The following is a 20832-nucleotide window of genomic DNA, read 5'->3' as shown; positions in this document are numbered from 1 at the left end:
GAACTCTAGAAGAATAAAAATAAATCGCACAATTTTAAAATCCAGCAGAAGAAAATTCAACCCAATAATACAAGAAAAGATACCCCCCAAAAGTAATAGGATAAGAAAACAAAATAATACTGCATAAGTCCTAATATAATCACAATTACCATCAATGTGCACCAGTTAAATCCACTAATCAAAGACTCTCAGCCTGGGTTTAAAAAACAAAATCCTGCATGGTATATCTATAATAGACACATTTAAAGCAAGAGGCTATAGAAAGACTGGAAATAATGGAAGAGACAAAGCTTTATCAGGCTAATAGAAACAAAAAAAGAAAAGAAAAGAAGAAGAATTTTAATATCAAAGCAAACAGAATTTAAGGTGAAAAACATCATAAAGGATGAAGAGTCTACAAAGACACCATAAAAAGGAACAAGAAATCAGGAAGCTAAAAAGACATGATCATATATGCATCTGACATGATAGCCTTAATACAAGTGTGAAAACCATCGGAAAAAAATTAGCAAAGACACAGACTCATGTAACATGAATAAGCTCAAAATAATACACACAGTGAAAAAATATACCCAAACAAAAATCACGTTCTTTTTGAGCACATATAGAACATTTACAAAAATCTGCCATGAGCAAACACACCAAAAAGGTCTCTTAAACAGTCCAAACTAATCGGCATCATGTCAACTGTGTTCTCTGATAATATGCAATAAAAATGGACATCGGAAAAGTTATTAAAGGAAAATGTCAAAAATCTAGGAAATATACTATTACATAACCCTTCGGTTAAAGGGGAAATTATCAGGAAAATTACAAACCGAAAACAAAATTACAAACTGAATAAAAATGAAATCGCCACGTGTGAAAATTTGTGGAATACGGCTAAAGTGACACAGAAGAAATGTTACGGCTTTGAATACATTTATCAGAGACAAGAAAGAATTCAATTAAAAGCTGAGCGTTCAAAAAAAGAAGTTAGGAGAAGAGAGTGGCCTCACAGAGACAGTGAAATAAAGGTGAGCAATCAGCCATGCAAACAAAAAAGACAAGGAGTTAAAAAGAGTGAAAGCTGCCGTTCTTTTAACGATTAATAAGGTAAACAGAATTCCATATGAGATGGAAAATAAAAACGAAAAATTTAGACAAATTCAGAAATGGAGAATGTAGGAAGAAAATCAGAAATAGCTAGAGCTAAAAACAGATGTAAAAAAATAACAAAAACATTATGGCCAATAATACAACAGTAAGTTTTGAAACCTAGATGAAATGGATACATTTCTAGAAAATTATAAAATGCCAAAATTGGTGTAAGAACAGAGAAACCTGGACAGACCAACAACAAGGCAGGTGAGATGGGAAAGGCCGCCCAGACCACGTGCTGTCTCAGGCCCAACGGTCTTACAGGTGAGCCCTACCAAAAGGAGATACGGATAATCCTCATCTTGTACAAATGATTCCAGAACTATTTTAACCGATTTTACATAACCTCAATTCCAACTGGGTAAGGATAAGAAAATTATAGGCCAATTTCATTTAATAACACAGATCTGAAAACTGTACATCAAATCCAACAATTTTTTTTTTTCTGGTGACGAAGAGTGGCCCTGAGCAAATATATGTTGCCAATCTTTCTTTTTTTTCTCTCCCCTCCCCAAAGCCCCAGTACATAGTTGTAGGTCATTCTACTTTTTCTATGTGGGATGCCGCCATAGCATGGCTTGATGAGCAGTGTGTAGGTCCACGCCCAGGATCTGAACCATTGAACTCCAGGCCATCAAAGACGAGTGCACAAACTTAACCACTCGGCCACAGGGCCGGCCCCCAAACAGTATTTTTATTGTACAAGACAATGAAGACTTTATCCCAGAATGAAAGGATGATTCAACATCACAGCATCAATCAATGTTAGCCCATTCATGGACCAGGGATAAAAATTGCATGGACACGAATAGATTTTAAGGAAAAGTATTTGCTAAAGGCTAACACCTGTGTTTATGACAAAAACTCTCAGAAAACTAGGGAAAACGGAGTTAAGGTAGTTCCCTAACCTGATTAAAGCTTCCACTAAAACTCTCCGGCAGGCACACCCTCTGAGACCAGGAGACGAAGGCAGGCCATCACCGCCACTATGCAGAGTCCTCGAGGTTCCGGATGACAAAACGAGGCACTCCAGAATAAGCGGTGGAAGGAAGGGAGCAAACAAAAGGGTCACTTTTTTGCATATGAGACTGTCTCCTGAGAAATCAACAGAATCAAGTTAACCAGTAAAATCAGTGACATTTAGCAGGCCTGCCAGTTTCAACATCAGTAAACAAAAACCAGTTGCTGTCCTCTATACCACAATAATCAATCAGAAAGTTTTCTTTAAAAATCAATAAGACACTGTTCACGACATTACAAAAACTATAAACAACTAGGAATTAATCTAACAAAGACTGCACAAAACCTTTATGGAGAAAGAAGACAAATAAATGGAGAAATATCCTTGTTCAAGGATGGCACAACTTGAAGTGTTTAATTGTCCCCAAAATTAATCTGTATATTTATTCCAAATGCAGTAAAAATTCCAGCAGAACTTAGAGGGAACTTGACAGAAATGTGCATGAAAGGGTAAGGGACCTTGAGTAGCTAAGATATTTTGAAAAAGAACAAAGAGGAGAAATTCACCCGATCAGAAATTAAGAAATGGTCTAAAGCTACAGTAATTAAAATGGTATGGTACCAGTGCAAGAAGAAAGAAATAGGGCAGTGGAACAAAAGAATGACCCCAGAAACAGATCACACGTACACAGGGACGTGTGGCATGACAGAGGCCACTTCCCAAATCAGCGGTAGGAGATGGCTGTTTGGCGGGCAGCGCTCAAAAAACTGACTACCGGGCATGCTGCACGAAAATCATCTCCCACCGAAAGAATAAATGCAGACCAATCTATGTGACTAGCAAAACATGAACATCTTTGCGATCTTGAGTGGGGAAAGATTTTCTCAAACAAGACTGAAATGACACAACACAGGGTAAAAAACTGATGGATTTGACTTTATCTAAATTAAGTTTTTCTATTTATTGAAGGACACTACAGTTGACAAACTAGAGACTGGGAGAACAAACTTGCCACAGTGAAAACCAACACAGGATTAGCATGTAAAATATAGAAGGAACTCTTGCAAATCAACAAAAGGATGGCAAACTATTTAAAGGAAAAAAAGGACAAAATATATACCAGATAATTTACAAAGGGGAAAATCTGGAAAGCTAACAAGGATAAAATGAGGTTTATAACAAGTCTGACCCTTACCGGTGATGAGAGAAAACTTACCCGATGCTGAAGCACCATTTTGAAACCATCAGAATGACAGGCTCTAGACAGAGGGACAGCGGAGGGGCACAGGCGCTCTGGGGAGCAATCTGGCCATGCTGAGTGAAATTAAGAACGCTTTTCGCCCTGGGACTCAAGAAGCCACTCCTGGACATCCAATAAGATATGTGTGTAAGGATGCCCAAGGCACTGGGGTGTCAGAGACCACCGAGGGGGTCTGCCCCCAGGGAAATGGACATGTAAGCTAAGGTAGCATACGGACTGAAGTGAGTGCCCCCAAAATCCATCTGTTGAAGCCTTAGCCCTCAAGATGACAGTATTTGGAGGTGGGGCCCTTGGGGGTGATTAGGTTTAGACGAGATCATGAGGGTGGGGCCCCATGATGGGATCAGTGCCCTTACAGACACCCCAGAGAGCTCCCTCCCTCCTCCTCAATCCCCTCATCATGCAGGACACAGTAAGCGCACAGGCATCTGCAAGCAAGGAAGAAGGTCCTCAACAGGAACCCACCCTGCTGGCACCTGGATCTTGGGCTTCCAGCCTCCAGAACTGTCAGCTATAAATCAATGTCTGCTGTTTAAGCCACCTGGTCTATGGCACTTTGTCACAGCAGCCTGAGCTGAGACAAGTGGATTCTTAAGACGGAGCCAACGCAGCTACCGTGAATTTATCATGATGAATGAAATTTATAGGGAGCAATATGGATCTCTAAACAGTGATGAGCGAAAAAGAAGGGGAGAAAGATTTACAGCACAATACTTAAGAATTACAACTAGACATACATACAAAACAGGCCACATAATTTATAAGGATACATCCATATAAAGGCATATTAAACACACCAGAATGAGTAGGGGAGGGGACTAGAAATGGGGATGGAACATAGAGGAGAAAATAATTTAATAAGATGAATCATAATGTGCCGTGAACTGAGGAGTGATGCACGCAGGGTGACACACGTGTGTGCACACACACGCACACAACACACATCCCCCGAAGGCAAGCAGAAAACACGGATATGGTTTTTCTTACCCATGGTGTAGAAATGATAGTGTTAAAACTCTTACAATTTGACTTAAGGATTTCAACCCTTAACATAGTAAAACAACTGGCAAGATGTTCCTAAACTTTCAAAACCGCCGTGGGCTGAGCTGGTAACAGCCCCTCATGTCTGTTCCCCTGAGCAGGTAAGACGACCCGCCTATCTGAATTGACAGACCCACACAGATACACACACACAACCGAAAGAGATCTGGGATTTTGCTGTAACTTATGGAACCCGTCAATTTCATTCACAACTTATACCAGCTTCTAATTATACTTAACTGAATATTAACCATTCTAATTGCTTAATGCTTTATTGGCCGGATCTAAAGAACGGAGGGACATCTGGCTTAGCAAAGGGAATTCTGCTTGCTATTAGCACAGGGAGCTTAGAGAGCCCTTTTCTTCTCACACTCTGAAGTCGAGCTTCACCCAGGACCAGAGCGTCTCAACAACAGGACTTGTATGTCCACGCCCAGCCAAAGCAGTCAAGAGAGACTGTCTAGGATCCGGATTTTCACTGTAATATTCTTGTTTCACGTCACGGAAAGCTGGGGTCAAGGGCGACTGCAGAATTGAGGGCCCAGATTCCTTCCACCTTCCTGCTCCGCCGTCCTCTGCAGCTGCCCCGTGTCGAGGGCTCCCCCCTTGAGGGCTGAGATGGTGGGAGCAGGCCGGGGCAGCCTCTTCACCCACAGGCATGTTCATTCACAGCCAGAAAATGGCAGCTGGTCCTGGCTCATCTCCTTTGATCAGAGAAGATGCACATTCTCATAAGCCACGCTACCTGACATTCCCTTCTCTCAGCCAAAACAAAGCTAAATGCCCACCACACCCGGCCAGGAGGAGGCACCACCAGGATTAGTTCAGAGAAACTTCAAGTCTCCTCCCCAGGAGAGACGCCCCTTGCTGGGGGACAAGGAAGGCAGGCAGGGAGGGGAGAGATCCCAGGTGGGTAACCAACAGCGTCTGCTCTCAAACTGCTTTGCAGCCTTTCCACAAATCCATCTGTACAGCACAGCGGTTCCAAAGGGAGGCAACCCACCATGTGAGGAACCCAAGGAAGGGTCTGGAAGACCAGAGCGAAGAGAAGACACTGGAACAAAGAGCACTATGGAAAGTGGAGAGGAGTTACACATAAGAGATCAAAAAGTAACAGACTGGAAAAGTTGACTGCAGAGTTACCAGATATGACCCAGCAATTCCCCTCCTAAGCGTATACCTAGGAAACATGAAAACACGCATCCACACAGAAACTTGCACACAGATGCTCACAGCAGCACTGTTCATAACGGCCCCAAAGTGGAAACAACCCAAACGCCCATCACTTTATAAATGGATCAACAAAACCGGGTCCGTCCATACCACAGGATATTATTCAGCCATAGAAAGCAATGAAGTATCGGGACAGCTACAACACGGATGAGCCTGGAAAACATTACATTGAGTGAAAGCAGCCAGATGTGATTGTACTGTATGATGCCAATTTTATGCGAAATTGCCAGAATAGGCAAATCCACAGAGACAGAGAGTAGATGAATGGTTACGTGCGGGCGGCGGGGGGGTTGGGGTGAATGCTAACGAGTATGCGGTCTCTTGTTGGGGTGTTGGAAATGTTCTGGAATTAGACTGTGGTAATGGGTGCATGACACTGTGAATGTACTAAAAACCAATGAATTGTACACTTTAAAATGGTGAATTTTATCTTAAAAAATACAAAGTAACAGAACAGAGGTATAGGCCTTGTGTCAAGGGAGCTGCCCTTTGCACCAAGACAACACGCAGCATGTTCAACAGAAAAAAATTCTTTCCAAGAGTGCTCTGCGCCGTCATGCCTCCCAAAATGGAAAACTAGCTGTAGACTCGGACGTTTTCAAGTCCCACTCCCCCTTAAAAACAGAAGTCTGTAAGACTTTGAGACATCCTAATGGCTGTACCCCACATACAGGCTTCAGCTTGTGCTTCTGCACAGGGTGCCCCCTGGCGCAGCGCCCTCTGTACATCCACCAGGAGACTCACAGACGGCATGAAGACCGCTCTAGTTTGAGACCTAAGGATCAGCTTTTGAAAAGATGCCCTGAGCCTGTCAAATAAGTAACAGGTATCTCTCGGAAACAGGACGCTGGCCACTGAATGCCACACATGGGCACCACTGTTTCAAGTCCATTCCGAGAAGCTTCCCTGGAAGAACAGCTGGACAACAGGTGTGCCTGGGGAACAAGGAAGGGCGAGCAGCGGCTGCTCAGGGACAGGAAGGGAGGGCCCGGCCACTCCACCTTCGTGCAAACACTGCTCCCCATCCTGGGAGGGTCTGTGCATCCCTCATCGGCGGGAGACGGGAGTGCCCAGCTTTAGGGGCAACGGGCAACTGGGGTGAAGATTTCTTCACAAGACGCCCTCCTCCTAACACAAAATAAAAGCACCGCTACTTGCAAAGAGGAGGTCCACGAACACAAAGCTCAGCCTCGGCAGCTGGGGCTCAGTTTACCGGTCCCAGAAGACCTGCGCCCTTGGCCTCTTGGAATTCATGGCACACAGGAACATTTTTAGACCTGGCTTCCACCTTCCTCTTGCACCCCAAGGTCAAAGACCTTCCCACCTTTTCCTTTCTCCACAAACTGTCTCTCCCGTTCTAGAAGCCTTCACATTCTCTCGAACGCAGCCTCCCTCCCACATCCCTGAGTAAACAGAGACTCCCGCAGCAGTGCCCTCACTTCCCTCCAGCCACCCCAGCTCACTGGCCCAGCAGGAGTCCTCTGCAGCCTGCAAACCAGCTCGAGCCCTTGCATCCCCAACCGACCCTTCCCTTCCCCGCACTGTCCCCCGCCCGCCCTTCCTCCCTCTCTTCCCACTCGTCTCACACCTCAGCATGTCCCAGGGAGCTGCTCATGGCCACAGGAGAAGGCACCCTGCGCAGCCCAAAGGCAGTCATTCCAGGCTGAACAGAAAGTGGCCATCCTAATAGCCAGCCGGCACGAACCACCCCCCCCCCACCCAGGACATACCTGACTTGCCACCAGGTATCGCACTATAATTAGTCATTGTAATTGAAGCCGAACGTAATTAATTACATAATTTTGAAGTGTTCAAGTTTAATTCCATTAAAATTACATCATGGACTGGGGAATTACAAAGGATTAATGACAAAGAGCAAATAGGGATGAATAAAGAAACTCGGTTGACTCCAAGCACATCTGAGTCACACCCGACGCCTGAGTTTGGGGCCTGTCACCCCACCTGCTTTTAATAAACCCATGGGGCCCAGACAGGCGGCCGTGCGCAAGGGCTGCCTCTGGAAGGGCAGCACCAGGCGCCAGTCCCGGTCAGCATCAACTGTACCCTGAAGACCCTCCGTCCATGCACTGCTCTCTGCCCCTTCCACAGCAGCTTCCCCACCCTGTTTCCTCCACTGCAGCCTCCCCTACGAGCGCCAGTCTAAATGCCACTGACCCGGCCCCATCTCTGCCACGGCCACCTCGACCGGGCGCCACCCTCGCCTCCAAGCACGCACTCTGTCATCTCCCCTCCTGGGCCCAGCCCTCCCCCTCTCTTCCTGGACCATGACTTCACACCTCCTGGCTCTGTTCTTTACCTCCTCTCCCTCCACACCCTTGGGTCAGCCTTTCACAAGGGGCTTCTGGAGGGATCCTTCTAAACACAAATCTGGGCACTTTGTACTTTACTTATTCCTGTTTACTGTCTGTCTCCCCTGCTGGAATGTAAGTTCCTTGCGGGCAGGGATTTCCTGCTGCTCTGATCCCGAGCATGCCCTGTAGACCAGTCCCTGGCCCAAAGGAGATGAAATAAGTCAGAGGAGCAAGACAGCCCAGGCCCATCCTTCAAGGCAGCTGACCTGCCTGCCCACACATCAGACGCCCCAGCCCTTGTAACCTGACGCCGGGGGGGCGCTCTGTGTGTCCTGCAGTTCCCTGACCAGCAGGGCTGGGGGCTCACTCCTCTTGGCACCCAGGGGCTTGGACAGGACCCAGCACACCCATTGGGCACCACGGAGACTCGCTCGATAAGTGAACGAATGAATGGCCCCACCAGTCCGAAAAAAAATGAGTTGTTCCCAAAACAAACCAAGCTGCAAACAACTTCCCTCAAACATGCTGCGTTATTCCCGAGCCCAGCGCACCTTCATGCCTGTTTTCTTATTAACTTTAGAACTTCATTACAAAACAAGCTGCATTGTCGCAAAAAGTCAGGCATGCAAAAAAATCACCCAAATCCCGAGCAGCCCAAACCTTCCATTTCTCCACGGTAATTCCTGGAAGAAAATAAGCTAAGATCTAAGGAGTGTCCTCTGACCAGGCTCCTCTCGGACAATGCCCGCCCGCAGAACCCTATAAAGCCGGTCTCCTACTGAGCTCACCCCAGCGCCACTGTCATGTGCGGACAGAGACCCTGTGCAGTGCGTGCTGTGGGGGGCCTGGGTCTGAACGGATCTGGAGCCAGTGTCCCTGCAGTGACTCCATCAGCCAGACCCCCAGGGCGGAGAGCGCGGGGATTTGTCTGGCCGCCATGGGGTTCCGCAAATCCAAGTTATCTAGCAGCCCATCGTGGCCAACGCCAGTGCCAGGCCCCAAGTCTCAGAGAAGAGTCCTGGCTGACACTCCCGCGCCCCAGGCTGGGCTTGCAGGGAACTGCCTGCTGGGCGGTGGTGGCCTGTCCACCACCAGGTCCCTCCCTCCCTCAGGCCCAGGACCCACTACCAGGCCTCTCTCCAGCCTTCCATGTCCCTGTGACTCTTCCGACAGACAGACACACTGTCGGCACAGCTAGAGTACCAGGGAGAGCAGGGGCTCTAAGCAGGGCTGCTCCCAGCCTGATGCCAACACTGCATCTGACCATCGGGCGAAGCTCGCCAGCAGGAGTGCCCCTCACCCAGGGAGCACCACCTGGCAGAGCTCTCTCCCTATGAGCCAACTGAAGCCTTGGGCCAGCGGAGGCTCCAGAAAACTTCTTGGCCCCAGCGAGGCCTCACCCAGGGCTCCACCCACCAGTCAACGCAGGTGCCTTCACATCCACCTCACAGGCTCTAGTCCACTCTCCAGCTGCTCACATTAAGCGACTCACCCCCCCATCCCACCCCAGAGCTCATCTAGGGCGGCCTGTGACCAGGGGCCCCCTGCTGAGTCCCCCCATGGCCTTGTCATGGCCAGCCCACCACTTCTACTGAGAGCAGGCCTCAGGACAGCAGGGATCAGCAGGAAAAGCAGGGACCGGACTGGCGCATAGCAGCCCCACGGATCCACCTTCCACTCGCCAGCTCCCCAGCTCCCAGTCGGATCCTGCCTCCCCCGGGGGGCTGTTGTGTGGGTGACGGGAAAGAAAGCAGGAGCTGCGACAACCACTGCCCAGGGTCAACACTAAGGAAATGATAGCTCGTGGTGGATAGACAAAAAAAAGAGGGTTTTTTTTAAGTTTCTGTATTGTCGCCAGCGGACATGAAACCAGCTACAATATGTGGAATCCAGCACTACGAGCAACGCTTTCCTTCTTTCCGCCTCCTTGTACTGAACATCGGAGCAGTCCTGGCTCCACAACTGGGAGAGCTAAGACCAGGGCGGTGGGGGCCCCCCGCGAGGATGAGCTCTTCAGCGCTCCCCCCGCAAATCACGCCACACTCCAGCATCCAACAACACACAAATGAACCCTCCACAGGCTCCACACCCCAGGGTTCAGCTCACCGTCTGAACTTCAGCACCCACCTCTCTACCGAGCTTCACCCTCCCTTCCCCCAGGGCTCAGCCCCCGAATTCCTCCGAGGTCCCCCAAATCCTATATATCCCACAAGGAGCACACCCTCTTCCCCCACCTGGGGCAGCTCCTCTCCCTCCTCCCTGTCCTTGTGGACGCCAGGCCCCACCCTGCATCAGCCACCCACGCTGGACATGGGGTCTGTGGCTCCTCTTAGGCCCCGTGGGTGCAGCCCTGGCTACCCTCACTTCCCCAAATCCATGCAAATGATTCTGCAGCCAGACAGTGACGTCATCACCACAAAAATACCCTTGGTACTTTCTTTGTAAATGAAGAAGCAGAGAAAGCTCACAGGCTGTGAAGGCCACAGCTCTGAAAGGGGGCTGGCCGGGAGCCTTGGCTCAGCCGCACGCCAGACCCACGGGGCAGCTTCCGGGGCTGAGCACGCAGGGAACATCTCTCCAGGGCTGACACCCAAACAGTCGGGTTTCTTGCAACTTGCTTTCTCCTGCGCTGGTTTGGTCCTGATCATTACGATACCCACTTTCCCTGTTCACGTGGGGAAGTTTCTTCCCATTTGGGCTGTGAGCAGAGCCAGAGAATAAATCTCTGTCAAAGAATTGTCTGCCCCCTTCTATTTTTAAAAACGGGAATTTTTTACATTTTATGTGCCACAAAGACAATTATGTATATTTTAACCAATGTGTATGTCACTTTGCAAAGAAGGAATTTAATAAATGGGAATAACGAAGAAATACGTGTTCTGTCGGCGCGTACCTATCAGTAGCTTTCCAAATCCAGCCATGTTTAAATAGCCCACCTGTCTTCCACAATCCTGAAAAGAATTCCGTTGGCACTCTTCAGTTAATGAGCTGAATGAGTCCTAAGTCAGAATACACGGGACTGCTCCCTTCAAAGAGGCCCACAGTTCTCACACCGGAGGACATCCTGGGTGCCAAGAATTGTGGGTGCTACAGCAGAGGGTGGGGAGAAACAGCAGGTGCACAACATCACTAGGTGGAGAACAAAAGCACGAGTGGGAAGGACGGCCAGGGTGCAGTGGGTGCTCAGTGGGGTCCATCGGAAATACCAAAGAGGGAAGCCAGGGCTCAGAGGGGACGCCTCGGAGACCACCAGCCAGCCCCCAACTGTTGTGCTGGAAGACGCTCTCTTCCACATCTCCCCAGGCGCACAGAACTAGCTCAAGCTTTCCCTTCCCTGGTGGGGCTTCCCTGCCCCTCCACCCAGCATCTCACACACACAGCTCTATCACAGCTGAAGCCCAGCCGCCCCGTCCATCTCTGCCACGGAAGGCTGCCCACTCCCCCAGGGTGGGAACCACAGCTACCCCACCCTGCATGCCAGGGCCTGGTGCACGGGGCTCCCACGGCATTGGTGAAATGAAGGAGTGCATGAAATGAGGCTCCACACTCAAGACACGCAGAGGGAGGATGAGGGAGTCTCCCAAACTGAGCCCGAATCTGGGATGCTTCTAAGTGGGGCAAAAGGTTTAGGTAAGGTAGACACAACCATAAGGAATGCTGCCTGCCGGGCTAAGGAACGCGGTCTCCATTCTGTGCCAAAGTGAGCCACTGTGGGTGTTGGAGGAGAGGAACGACATTTTAAAATCAATGGTTTGGGAAGACAAATCTGGTAGCCACATCTATAACGGACTGCAACCTGTTTCAAACGGACGATTGTGAAACAAGTAAAGGCTACAACTCAGCTTGTGTGTGTTAGAAAGATTTGGCTCTCACACACAACGGGCAGCCCCCAAAACTAACTGCATACACACACGAAAGATTTAATAAAGTATCGGCGTGTTTTAAAATGACAGCATAATTACATACCAACACCAAGCAACGTAAAACTATCGCAAACCACTTCAGACGCCCGACCATGACGTCCAACCATAACTGGCAGTCGCCTTGCTCTGCCTATCCCACGTCAGTGCTGACAAACTGGGGTGCCGGGGCTGAGGGGCAGGTGGGGGAGAAGAGGGATCACTGAGTGTCCCCCGGGACGGCCTGCTCCAGGCGAGGCTTCTCCCAGGTGAGTGCTCCCCAGGTTCCGCCACCGCAGGGGTCCTCTGTGCTCTTCAGCAACTGTGGGGTCCATGGGAACCAGGTGACTGGAATGGGAGCCTTGAGGCAGCCTGGGCTTCCTGCCTGGCTCCCAGGTCCCCCACATGCCTATGGAGCAGAGCAAGACTCCCAACCTGACCTTGTCTCCTACTTGGCTGAACACTGTGACAACACAAGATGTTATGTAAGCGAGGAGCTGAGGTACAGCTGAAATGAAGCAATTCCAGTAAATTAATGTTTCTACAGTGGTTTACATGAACATTCCTGTGCTCACAGTTTTCTGTTTTAAAATTCTAAGACTTATAAACATCTCTGCTGCGTGAACACCAAGAGAAGATGGAATCTGAACTCCGGGTCTACTTATAATTTTAGCTGTGATTTCTGCATGCTGGCAACTCAAAATCTTTGCCCTTTAAAAGATGTGTGTTCTACGGGCAGTTGCTGTCTACACGGTTGGTGAGGGCAGAGCAGAACAATGTGACACAGAAATAACTCACTGTGCATGAGTTCAAGCTGCAGGTCAGCTACGAAGGTGAAAAGTAGACAATAAAGAACGTGTTTCACCATTGTCTGCCACACCTTTCAGAAAGAAGCAAAAATGGTGACAGGAGCAACAGAATGTTCCTATTTTCAGGGTAAGGGGAAAAAAAAGTCTTTTCCAAACCTAATCAAAAAATTAAATGTACAACTCCCTCCAGCAAGAAATTTATTTTTAATTTTCATTTACATAGTATCTTTCTTCCAAGAATCTCAAAATAATGGCGCTCCACAAATACTTTTAAAAAAACAGTTGTCACAACAAAGTGGGGGGACAGGCTTGGCAGAGCAGGAGCTCAGAAGAGGGGCAAGAAATGGCAGGCAGTGGCGACAGCTGCCGCCAGGGCTGGCAGCGCCCCGGCAGAGGGCAGAGGGCGGCCCTTCCTGTACCAACAGCCCCCCGGCCCTGCTCCGATTTGCAGCTTCAGGCTCTTCACGACACGGATTTACCGCTGGTGTCATTTACTAGCTTTAATCAAATTATTTTGATCTAAATAGCTACTTCTTCCCTAAAAACAGGAGGGCAGACCCTCACAGGTCCCAAGTAACAAGTGAAGAAGCAAAGGGCCTAAAGTGAGTTCAGATTCAGATTTTTGGTCTTAAAAACATAAAACTATGTTAGAAAATAAAATACTAACAATTTTTAAGGGGGAAAGATCCAATCTGAGAAAAACTATCTTGCTTTTGGGGGAAACTGGGAAGAAGCTTTGGAGAGGGTTGTTGTTTTGGGTTTGTTTTTTTTTTTACAGCTGGGTGGACAGGATCTGAACATCCTACATTTAGCAAAAAGCTGTCAACACCCAAAGAAAATTTTAATGACAGCAAGAATGGCATTCTATTTCTCACAATTTTGCAATGTTCACTTAAGAAAGAGCTAATTTGTCTATTTGTTTTTCCCTTAACCAAACTCGGAACAACTCACAGACATACATAACTTTTTAAAAAACATTAAGTGCTTTTACTTATTGAATAAACACGGCCCCATAGAAAGATGTCTTTAAGGAAAGAGGCCCCCACGCTGGTCCACTCAGGGCGGTACTAAGAGCCAGCCTGAGAGAGAGCTCTGCTGATTTCTTCCGACATTAACATCGTAAATCACAGAGTCAAAAGCATCTAGGATCTCAACTGTCAGCTGAGTGGGCCATAGGCAAGACCTAGCGGCCTCTCATATTTTATAAAGCTATGGGCCACCTGGTTGGTATTCCTAACTTGTTTCCACAAATGCTTTAATGAAAGAAAGCAGAACCTAGTGAGTTTCGTGTGCATCTCCTACCTGGCTATTCTTCCAGCAGCTCTGCAGCGTTAGGTAAATCCTTGAAAGGAACCAACACTCCTGACTCCATTCCTTTCTAGTCACCTGTCTGCTGGTATTCCTGAGGAACAACTTCAGGGATGGGATGGGGGGAAGAGGGTGTCTTCTGAGTAGGAATCTGTACCAATCCCGTCCAAGGAACTTCCTGGGCTGCCCATAGCCCAGGGCTCTAATAAACACCAAAATTCCGCCGACCGCCCGGGCCTCCTGCAGTAAAGGAAAGCCTTCAGACTCAAATGAAGAAATCGACCACATTCATTCTGTGCACTAACATCGTCCTATTGGAATCTAATTACAGCAAGAATTAGAATTATTTTTATTAGAGAGTCATCTACTTTTCGAAGGAGAGGTTCTTGACAGGTTTTGCAACAAATCCGATGCCTTTCAGAAAGAGGTGTTCACCCTCGTTATGTTTTCTAACTGTGTCATATTACGTGAACAGGGGAGCACAAGCACTTTTTAAAACTCTTTAAGTCACAGCCCAGGTGCATTTGTCCAGTTTCAAAGCTGCTTCAGGTATGGCGCAAATGAGGGTGACACCGCAGGTCCCCCCTCAGTCTCAGATCACCTCCTGTGCAGCCGAAGACCACTCTCCTCTACCAGCTTTCTCAGAAGACAGCTGAAAAGCAAATCCAAAACTGTGCCAGGACCAAGAGCTCAATACAAATCGTAGTCGTCCTCTCCGACAGAATCAACACCAACCAAAACTTGGTTCTTAAACATACAGCAAAACTGAAGCTATCAGCCGGCTTTGAAAACTAGAATAGGAAAAATGATTTAGACAATTCAGAGGGCCCCACCGTTAATATGTGACTGAAATACCCTCCTAACCAATTTTTTTTGGTTGTTATTTAAGCTTAAATCTCTAAATGAAGAACTTTTGGGGAAAGCCGTTTCTTTGAATTCTAAGTCATTATCAGGGTATAATAAAATGTACCCCAAACGCTCATGGCAACAAATATTTATTCAATCAGAAATCACAAAGGAATTCGCAACTTCTTTGCTATAAAAGTTACATAATACAGATATTAAATCGCTTGCCTAATTATGCCACGAAAGTTCCTTTTTCACCCCACAATCTGCATGCACAGTTCTCTCGGGTACCCACGCGGAACATGCAGGCGTCCGGTCCCTAAAATGCCCAGCATGACTGGAACGTCCAGGTAAACAGGAGCGGGGCACAGTGAGAGGTCACAGGGCCCCTCTTCAAACAGCTTCAACAGAATGAACGGCCATAAGGAAGAAGTGTCTCTCTGCTTTGCGAGAATAAGATTCAAACACAGGATTCCAAGAATTCCACCTGTTTCCAATTAGATACGAGAATTGCTTGAGTGTTTAAACTACAATCACTTGCCACTTATACAAAACAATTCTTCCGGGTTTTTTGAACATTTTAAGTATGTTAAAATAAGATTAAGGGTCTGGTTTAAACAATCAGAGACAGGGGAATTTCAGTGGAAACCCAAACTCTCTCTCTGTAGCCATAATGCAGAGCTTCAGACAAAACAGGACGAGATACACGGATTACTCTCGTTGACAATTACTTGTAAAAATCAGACCTTTCACAGGGAAAGCAAGTATATACTTTTTAAAAAGTTAAGACATTAAATAAACAGGTTTTTAAATAGATGCTAAAATAAATGTATGACCCTGGATATTAGACTAACTTTTATAGTAACTTTTAGCTGGCATTTGTGCTATGGTTCATCAGACACACTTGTCTTTTAAATATGTGAAACTTACATGAGGCCAAATGTGTGAACTCTATGAAATGGAAGCGCAGGTAGGAAGCTGGCCTAGCTCTGTAGGATTTTTCACATGATGAATTTCTCTTTTAAAAAATGCACACGTTTTCCTCTAACAAATTTGTCCTTCCTTCATTTCACTGCAGATGTTCCTCGGGCTTTATAAATGAGCTGAAACGAATATGGATTTTCTACCCTGAGCCTTGTTTTCTCTCCTAAGATGCAATGTGAGCCCAGCCTCAGGAGCAGCTTTGACTGGACTGCTACAGGCAGAGCCGGAGCGGGGGCCACAGAGCACAGACTCACTTCTGCACAACTCCTGCATAAACCCCGATGGGTTTGTTTTAATTGTATACAACAGAGCAGAGGACTTTTTCAACTGCCACTAAAGGTTTGGGGCTCAATCAGCTCCCCAGATAGCATTTTTAAGGTTAGCTCAGTGGGACAGAAGAATTCCTGAAGGGACTGGCCACGTGTCCCCTTTTCATCTTTCTCAGGTAGCTAACTCTTGGCGGGAGATATGTGGGACTGAGGAAACAGGCGAAGGGGGTCTTTAAGGATCCGACTGTATCAGGAGTTGTTGCATAACTCCCTCCGTTCGCTGACTTGCACCTTCAAAAAAAAAAAAACCTACACACGGTTTCACACAGAAAAAAAAACTTTAATCAACTGATGATGACCCCTTCCCACATCCAATCTCCAAGACACTGATATTAAAGAACCAAGGAAACAAAGACAGCAGCTGCGGAGGACCCTTCCATTTGTTTACTCATTATCTTAAAAAGGCTGCTAGAGGGGATGCATATTTTAATCAAAATAATATAATTCTCACAGGGAAGAGTCGGTAACATACACGCTTCCATAACAGAAGACAAAATAAAAGCAAGCAGAAAAAGGACTTTTCAGCAAAACTGAAATTGTTTTATTTTGAAAAAGAGGAAAACGTTTCAAGTTCCCTTTGGCAGAAGCTCCTTCCAGGGAAACGCTAGGCACCATGTGGGAATAGTCCCCCAGGGAAAGCCACTCGGCGGCAGGCCGCATCCCCAAAGCTACACTAACATACAGCTATATGAGCTTGTTTTCTAAAATGTCCTCTTTTCAAAAGTGTATTCAAAAGGAAAATTTATACAATGGTGTTTTTCTTATTTAAAAAATAAGTCTGGTTTTTACAAGTCTAGGGTAGGATAAAAACTTGTCCAACTAGTCTTAGCAACACCAGGGCATCGAAACTTCCAGACCACAGGCTTTGGGACTAAAAAGGAAACGAAACAGACCTCCGTCTTCAGAAACTCTCTTCCTGGGGACCCGTTCCCGGCCCAAGGCAGCCTCAGGACAGACCAAGCAGAGGGACAAGCCGGCAGCCCCGAGGACCGGGGCGAGGGAGAGGCGCACCACCGCCTCATCTTGCCCCCCGGGGACCCTGAAGTCTCGAACTGGACCTGGGTCCAGCTGAGAGCAGCCTGTCCCCCTCAGGTGGCAATGCCGAACCCCACCCTGGGCTCCAGGAAACTCGACCTCAGCGTAAGGGTTCTGGAAAGATGAGAAGAGTCTGAAAGGAATGAATTCTCTCTTTTCAAGCTGCAGTCTCACTGGCTCGCTGACTGACTGTGGGAACAGAGATGACGCTAAACTAGATATCAACTCAAAAGGCCTCTTCGGCGCCCAGGGGAAGAAGCAGTTTCGCCTTATACTTGAACTCTCGTGTTCCATAGTCAACTGAAGTTTCCAAACGTGCCATGAAGTGGCATCTGAGGCCAGACCGTCACCCACCACCCACAGCCAACGGGTGCTCAGCAACGAGAATGATGCTCAGATAAAGGACTTTCCTATTCAAGACGAACACCTGAACGTTCATTCACATAAACTGACAAAGAAACTTTCAATCGAATCCTAGAGTTACACAGTTAAACGTCCTCAGGATACCCTGAAGAAGCAGCAAATCGCTGGGGGGGCGGGGGCCGGAGGGGGGCAGGGAAGAGCGCCTAAAACTAATAACTCTCTGGAAACCAAACCCATCTCCCAGGCCGTTTTGCTAGGAAGCTTAAAAAAGAAACTTCATTGATATTAAGCTCGAATGTCACATTTAAGAAGACAAAGGGGGAAAAAAAATTAAGGGTGTCTCTTAAAACTCCACAACGGGTTTTACAGTAAGCACAGGAATTAAATTATGATAAAAGGGAGCTATTTTTACTAAAACGGGGTAGACCAATTTATCAAAAATGCCATTCGGCTGTGTTCATTACATCCAGGAATCTAATTTACACAATAGACACTTTGGAGTAATCTATTTTAGTCAATAAAGACCCAAACTCCTTTAAGTTTTAATCTTATCGGAAATAGTTCACGTAGTCTTCTTCCTAGTTAAGCGAGAATTTTGAAGAAATTTCCTAACGCCTGGGAGCCTGCTTCATCGTTCTCACGCAGCCGAGAGCAGAAAACAAGCACATACAATTAAAGTTATCAGACTCCACTGAGACAGGTTTCAACCCAATCCGCTGGGTTTTATACAGGTCTGCATCTGGACCTCATTTGCTCTTCCTCCTACAAGTACCGCGGGGTCACTATCACCGTCCTCCCGGGTAGGAAAGTTCAGCCAAGTTCACCCTCACGCACATCTCGAGTTGGGAGCAGTAGCGTCCCCCGGGGACACGGAAGGACCCCCCGGAGCGCTAGCCAGCCAGGGGCCCTCCTAAACCGCGGACACCCCCCCACACACAGCCCCCCAGGGCTCAGGGAGCTTCTGGCCCACAGGCCGCTCACCTTCAACTTGGCTCCGGCTACACACAGCATCCACCTGGCAGAGTCCAGGGGCTGTCCAGGCGCCGCGAGCGCGGAGCTGGCAGGTTCCGGGAGGACCCCGAGGGCGCGCCGCTCCTCTGGGTGGGGGGTGGCAGGCGGGGACGCACCCCCTGGGCGCGGCGGCGGCGGCGGCTCGGGCCCCCGACGGGGAGCCCCGGCAGGATCCCCCGGCGGCGCCCGGGGCTCGGCGCGTGGACCACGGCCCGGCACGCCGCCGTCCAGCGGGGTCCCCGGGGCTTTGCTTTCAAGAACCCGATCGGAGAAGGCATTTCGGAACCGACCCGCCGCGCGCTCCATGGCGCCCGCGGGGCGTGCGGGGAGGGCAGGGCCCCCGAAGAGAGGGCCCGAGGGGGGCGGCCGGGTCCCTGGGGGCCGCGGGCGCCCCGGGGCGCGGGGCAAGGGCGGCCGGGCCGGGCGGCGGGGAGGAAGCGCCCCCCGCCGGGGCGCCGCGCGGGGCCTGCGCTCGGGGAAAGTTGCAGCCCTCCGCCCGCACCCGCGCCTGCCGGGCGCCAGCACCCTGGGCTCCGCGCGCCGTGCGCCCCCGCCACCCCTCGCAAGTTTCCCCGGAGCGCCCCTGCCGGGCTGCCGGGCCGCGGAGGGTCGGTCCGCGACACGCGTGCAGGCGCACAAAAGAGCCGGCGGCCGCGGGGTCTGCGGGGGCCCCGGGGCGCCCGCCCGGACGTAAACAACCCCGGGGTGCGCACGGAGAGCCCGGCGCCGGGGGCGGGAGCGGCGGCGGGGCCCCGGCCGGCTGACAGTGGGGGCGGCGGCCGGGACCCGGGCCGGCCGGGGCCGGGGCGCGAGCGCGGACGGCCGCCCGCCTGGCCGGAGCCGGGCGCGCCGCCGCCGCCGCCGGTGGCCGCTCTGACCCTCCCCCGAGCCGGCGGCACCACAGCGCCACCAGCCCCAGCTCCGCCGCGCCGGCGGCAGTGGCGGCGGCGGCTCCTCCTGGAGAGGCAGGCGCTTCACCCCCCACAGCAACTCCCCACAAACTTTCCCCGGGAATACGGCGGGCCGGGGGCGCGGGGCGCGCGGCCGGGCGCCGCCGCCGGGCCGCAGCCCCCTCCCGGCGCAGCGCCCGCCGCCGCCGCCGCCGCCCGCGCCCCGCTCGCGCGCGCGCCCCGCGGGCGCCGGGGCCGCCCCCTCCCCGGTCCCGCCGCGGCGGCGGCGGCGGCGGCGGCGGGCAGGGCCGGGGGGGCGCCGGGGTGGGGGCCGACCCCGGGGGCAGCGGTGGCGGCGGCGGCTCCCGGCGCCATCTTGGGCTGATCGATGAATTGAACAAAGAGGATCAATTTCTGATCAAGCGAGTTATCAATGGGGGCCGGGGAGCGAGAGGGACTTGTCCCCGACTCGGCCCCGCTTTCCCCGGCACCCCCCTCCTCCCCGCCGCCGCGGCCCCCCGGCGGCCGGGCAGCCCGGGGCCCCGGGGGAGGCCGCGACCGCCCGCAGCCCCCACCCCCGGGCGAGAGGCCGAGCGAGGAGAAGCCTGACCTGCAGCTGCTGTAAATCAAAGCGCTTCCAATATTGAAACATCGATCCCACATTGGCCGCCATCTTGAGACATATTGAGACGGAGTGAGAGGCTGATAGAGAGGGGGCTGGAGTTCAGGAGCCGCCAGGAGGCAGCAGGCGGGCGGCGCCAAAACCCGGCCTGGAGCCGGCCGCCGCCGCCGCCACGGAGGACGCGGACTCTCCTCACGGCGCCGCCGCAGCCATGGCGAGCCCGAGCCGGAGCCGGAGTCGGAGCCCGAGGGCGCGGCGGCCGCTGCCCGGCCTCTCGCGCGCGGCCCCTGCTCCCTCCCCGGCGCCCGGTCCGCGCCCCGCGCCCCCCGCCCCGCCCGGCCCCCGGCCCCCGGCCCCGGCCCCGGCCCCGGCGCGCGGCGGCCCCGGCCCGGCCCCGAGGGGGCGCTGCAGGGCGGCGGGAGGGGCGCGGGCCCCGCGGCAGGCCCCGGGCCGCGCTCACCTGGAGCGGGCTTCGGGCCCCGGGGGGCGCAGGCGCCGGCGGCGGCACCGTGGTGGCGGGCCGTGGCCGCCCGGGAGCGGGCGCCGGCACGGCGCCGCTTTCGCTCGCCCTCCTGCAGGGCCCCGAGCGCTCGGAGCCGCCGCGACCACCTGCCCGAGCCCCGACCCCGCGCGCACCGGGGTCCCGCAGCCGCGCGCCCACCCCTTGCGCCCCAGCCGGACTTAGAGTCCGAGACGGCCGGGGACGGCGTTTCACGTTGGTGGCAGTGGCGTTGGGGGAAACCAGCCCCGACCCTCGTGTCGCTACACACGTTAATGCTGCACACGGT

At 51.2% G+C, this 20832-nt stretch overlaps 1 protein-coding gene across 7 annotated transcripts in view; it reads right to left on the bottom strand.

The window, feature by feature from the left end:
- CUX1 (cut like homeobox 1) overlaps nucleotides 1-20372 on the bottom strand; it is a 359761-nt gene extending 339389 nt beyond the window's left edge. For 3 of the 7 annotated variants that reach the window (XM_044746859.2, XM_044746857.2, XM_070484390.1), the window contains exon 1: nucleotides 20033-20365. In XM_044746859.2, the coding sequence (XP_044602794.1) occupies nucleotides 20033-20095 (63 nt within the window). In that variant the 5' untranslated portion in view covers nucleotides 20096-20365. Of the gene's footprint in view, nucleotides 1-18502; nucleotides 19624-20032 lie in introns of those variants that run through there. The other 4 variants (XM_014853923.3, XM_044746856.2, XM_070484389.1 and 1 more) reach the window with 2 other exon arrangements.
- Between the last annotated feature and the right edge of the window lie 460 nt (nucleotides 20373-20832).

This window comes from Equus asinus, chromosome 14, assembly GCF_041296235.1.
Source record: "Equus asinus isolate D_3611 breed Donkey chromosome 14, EquAss-T2T_v2, whole genome shotgun sequence".
NCBI lineage: Eukaryota > Metazoa > Chordata > Mammalia > Perissodactyla > Equidae > Equus > Equus asinus.
Note: the sequence above shows the minus strand (reverse complement) of the source record. Positions and strands in the feature narration are given on the sequence as shown.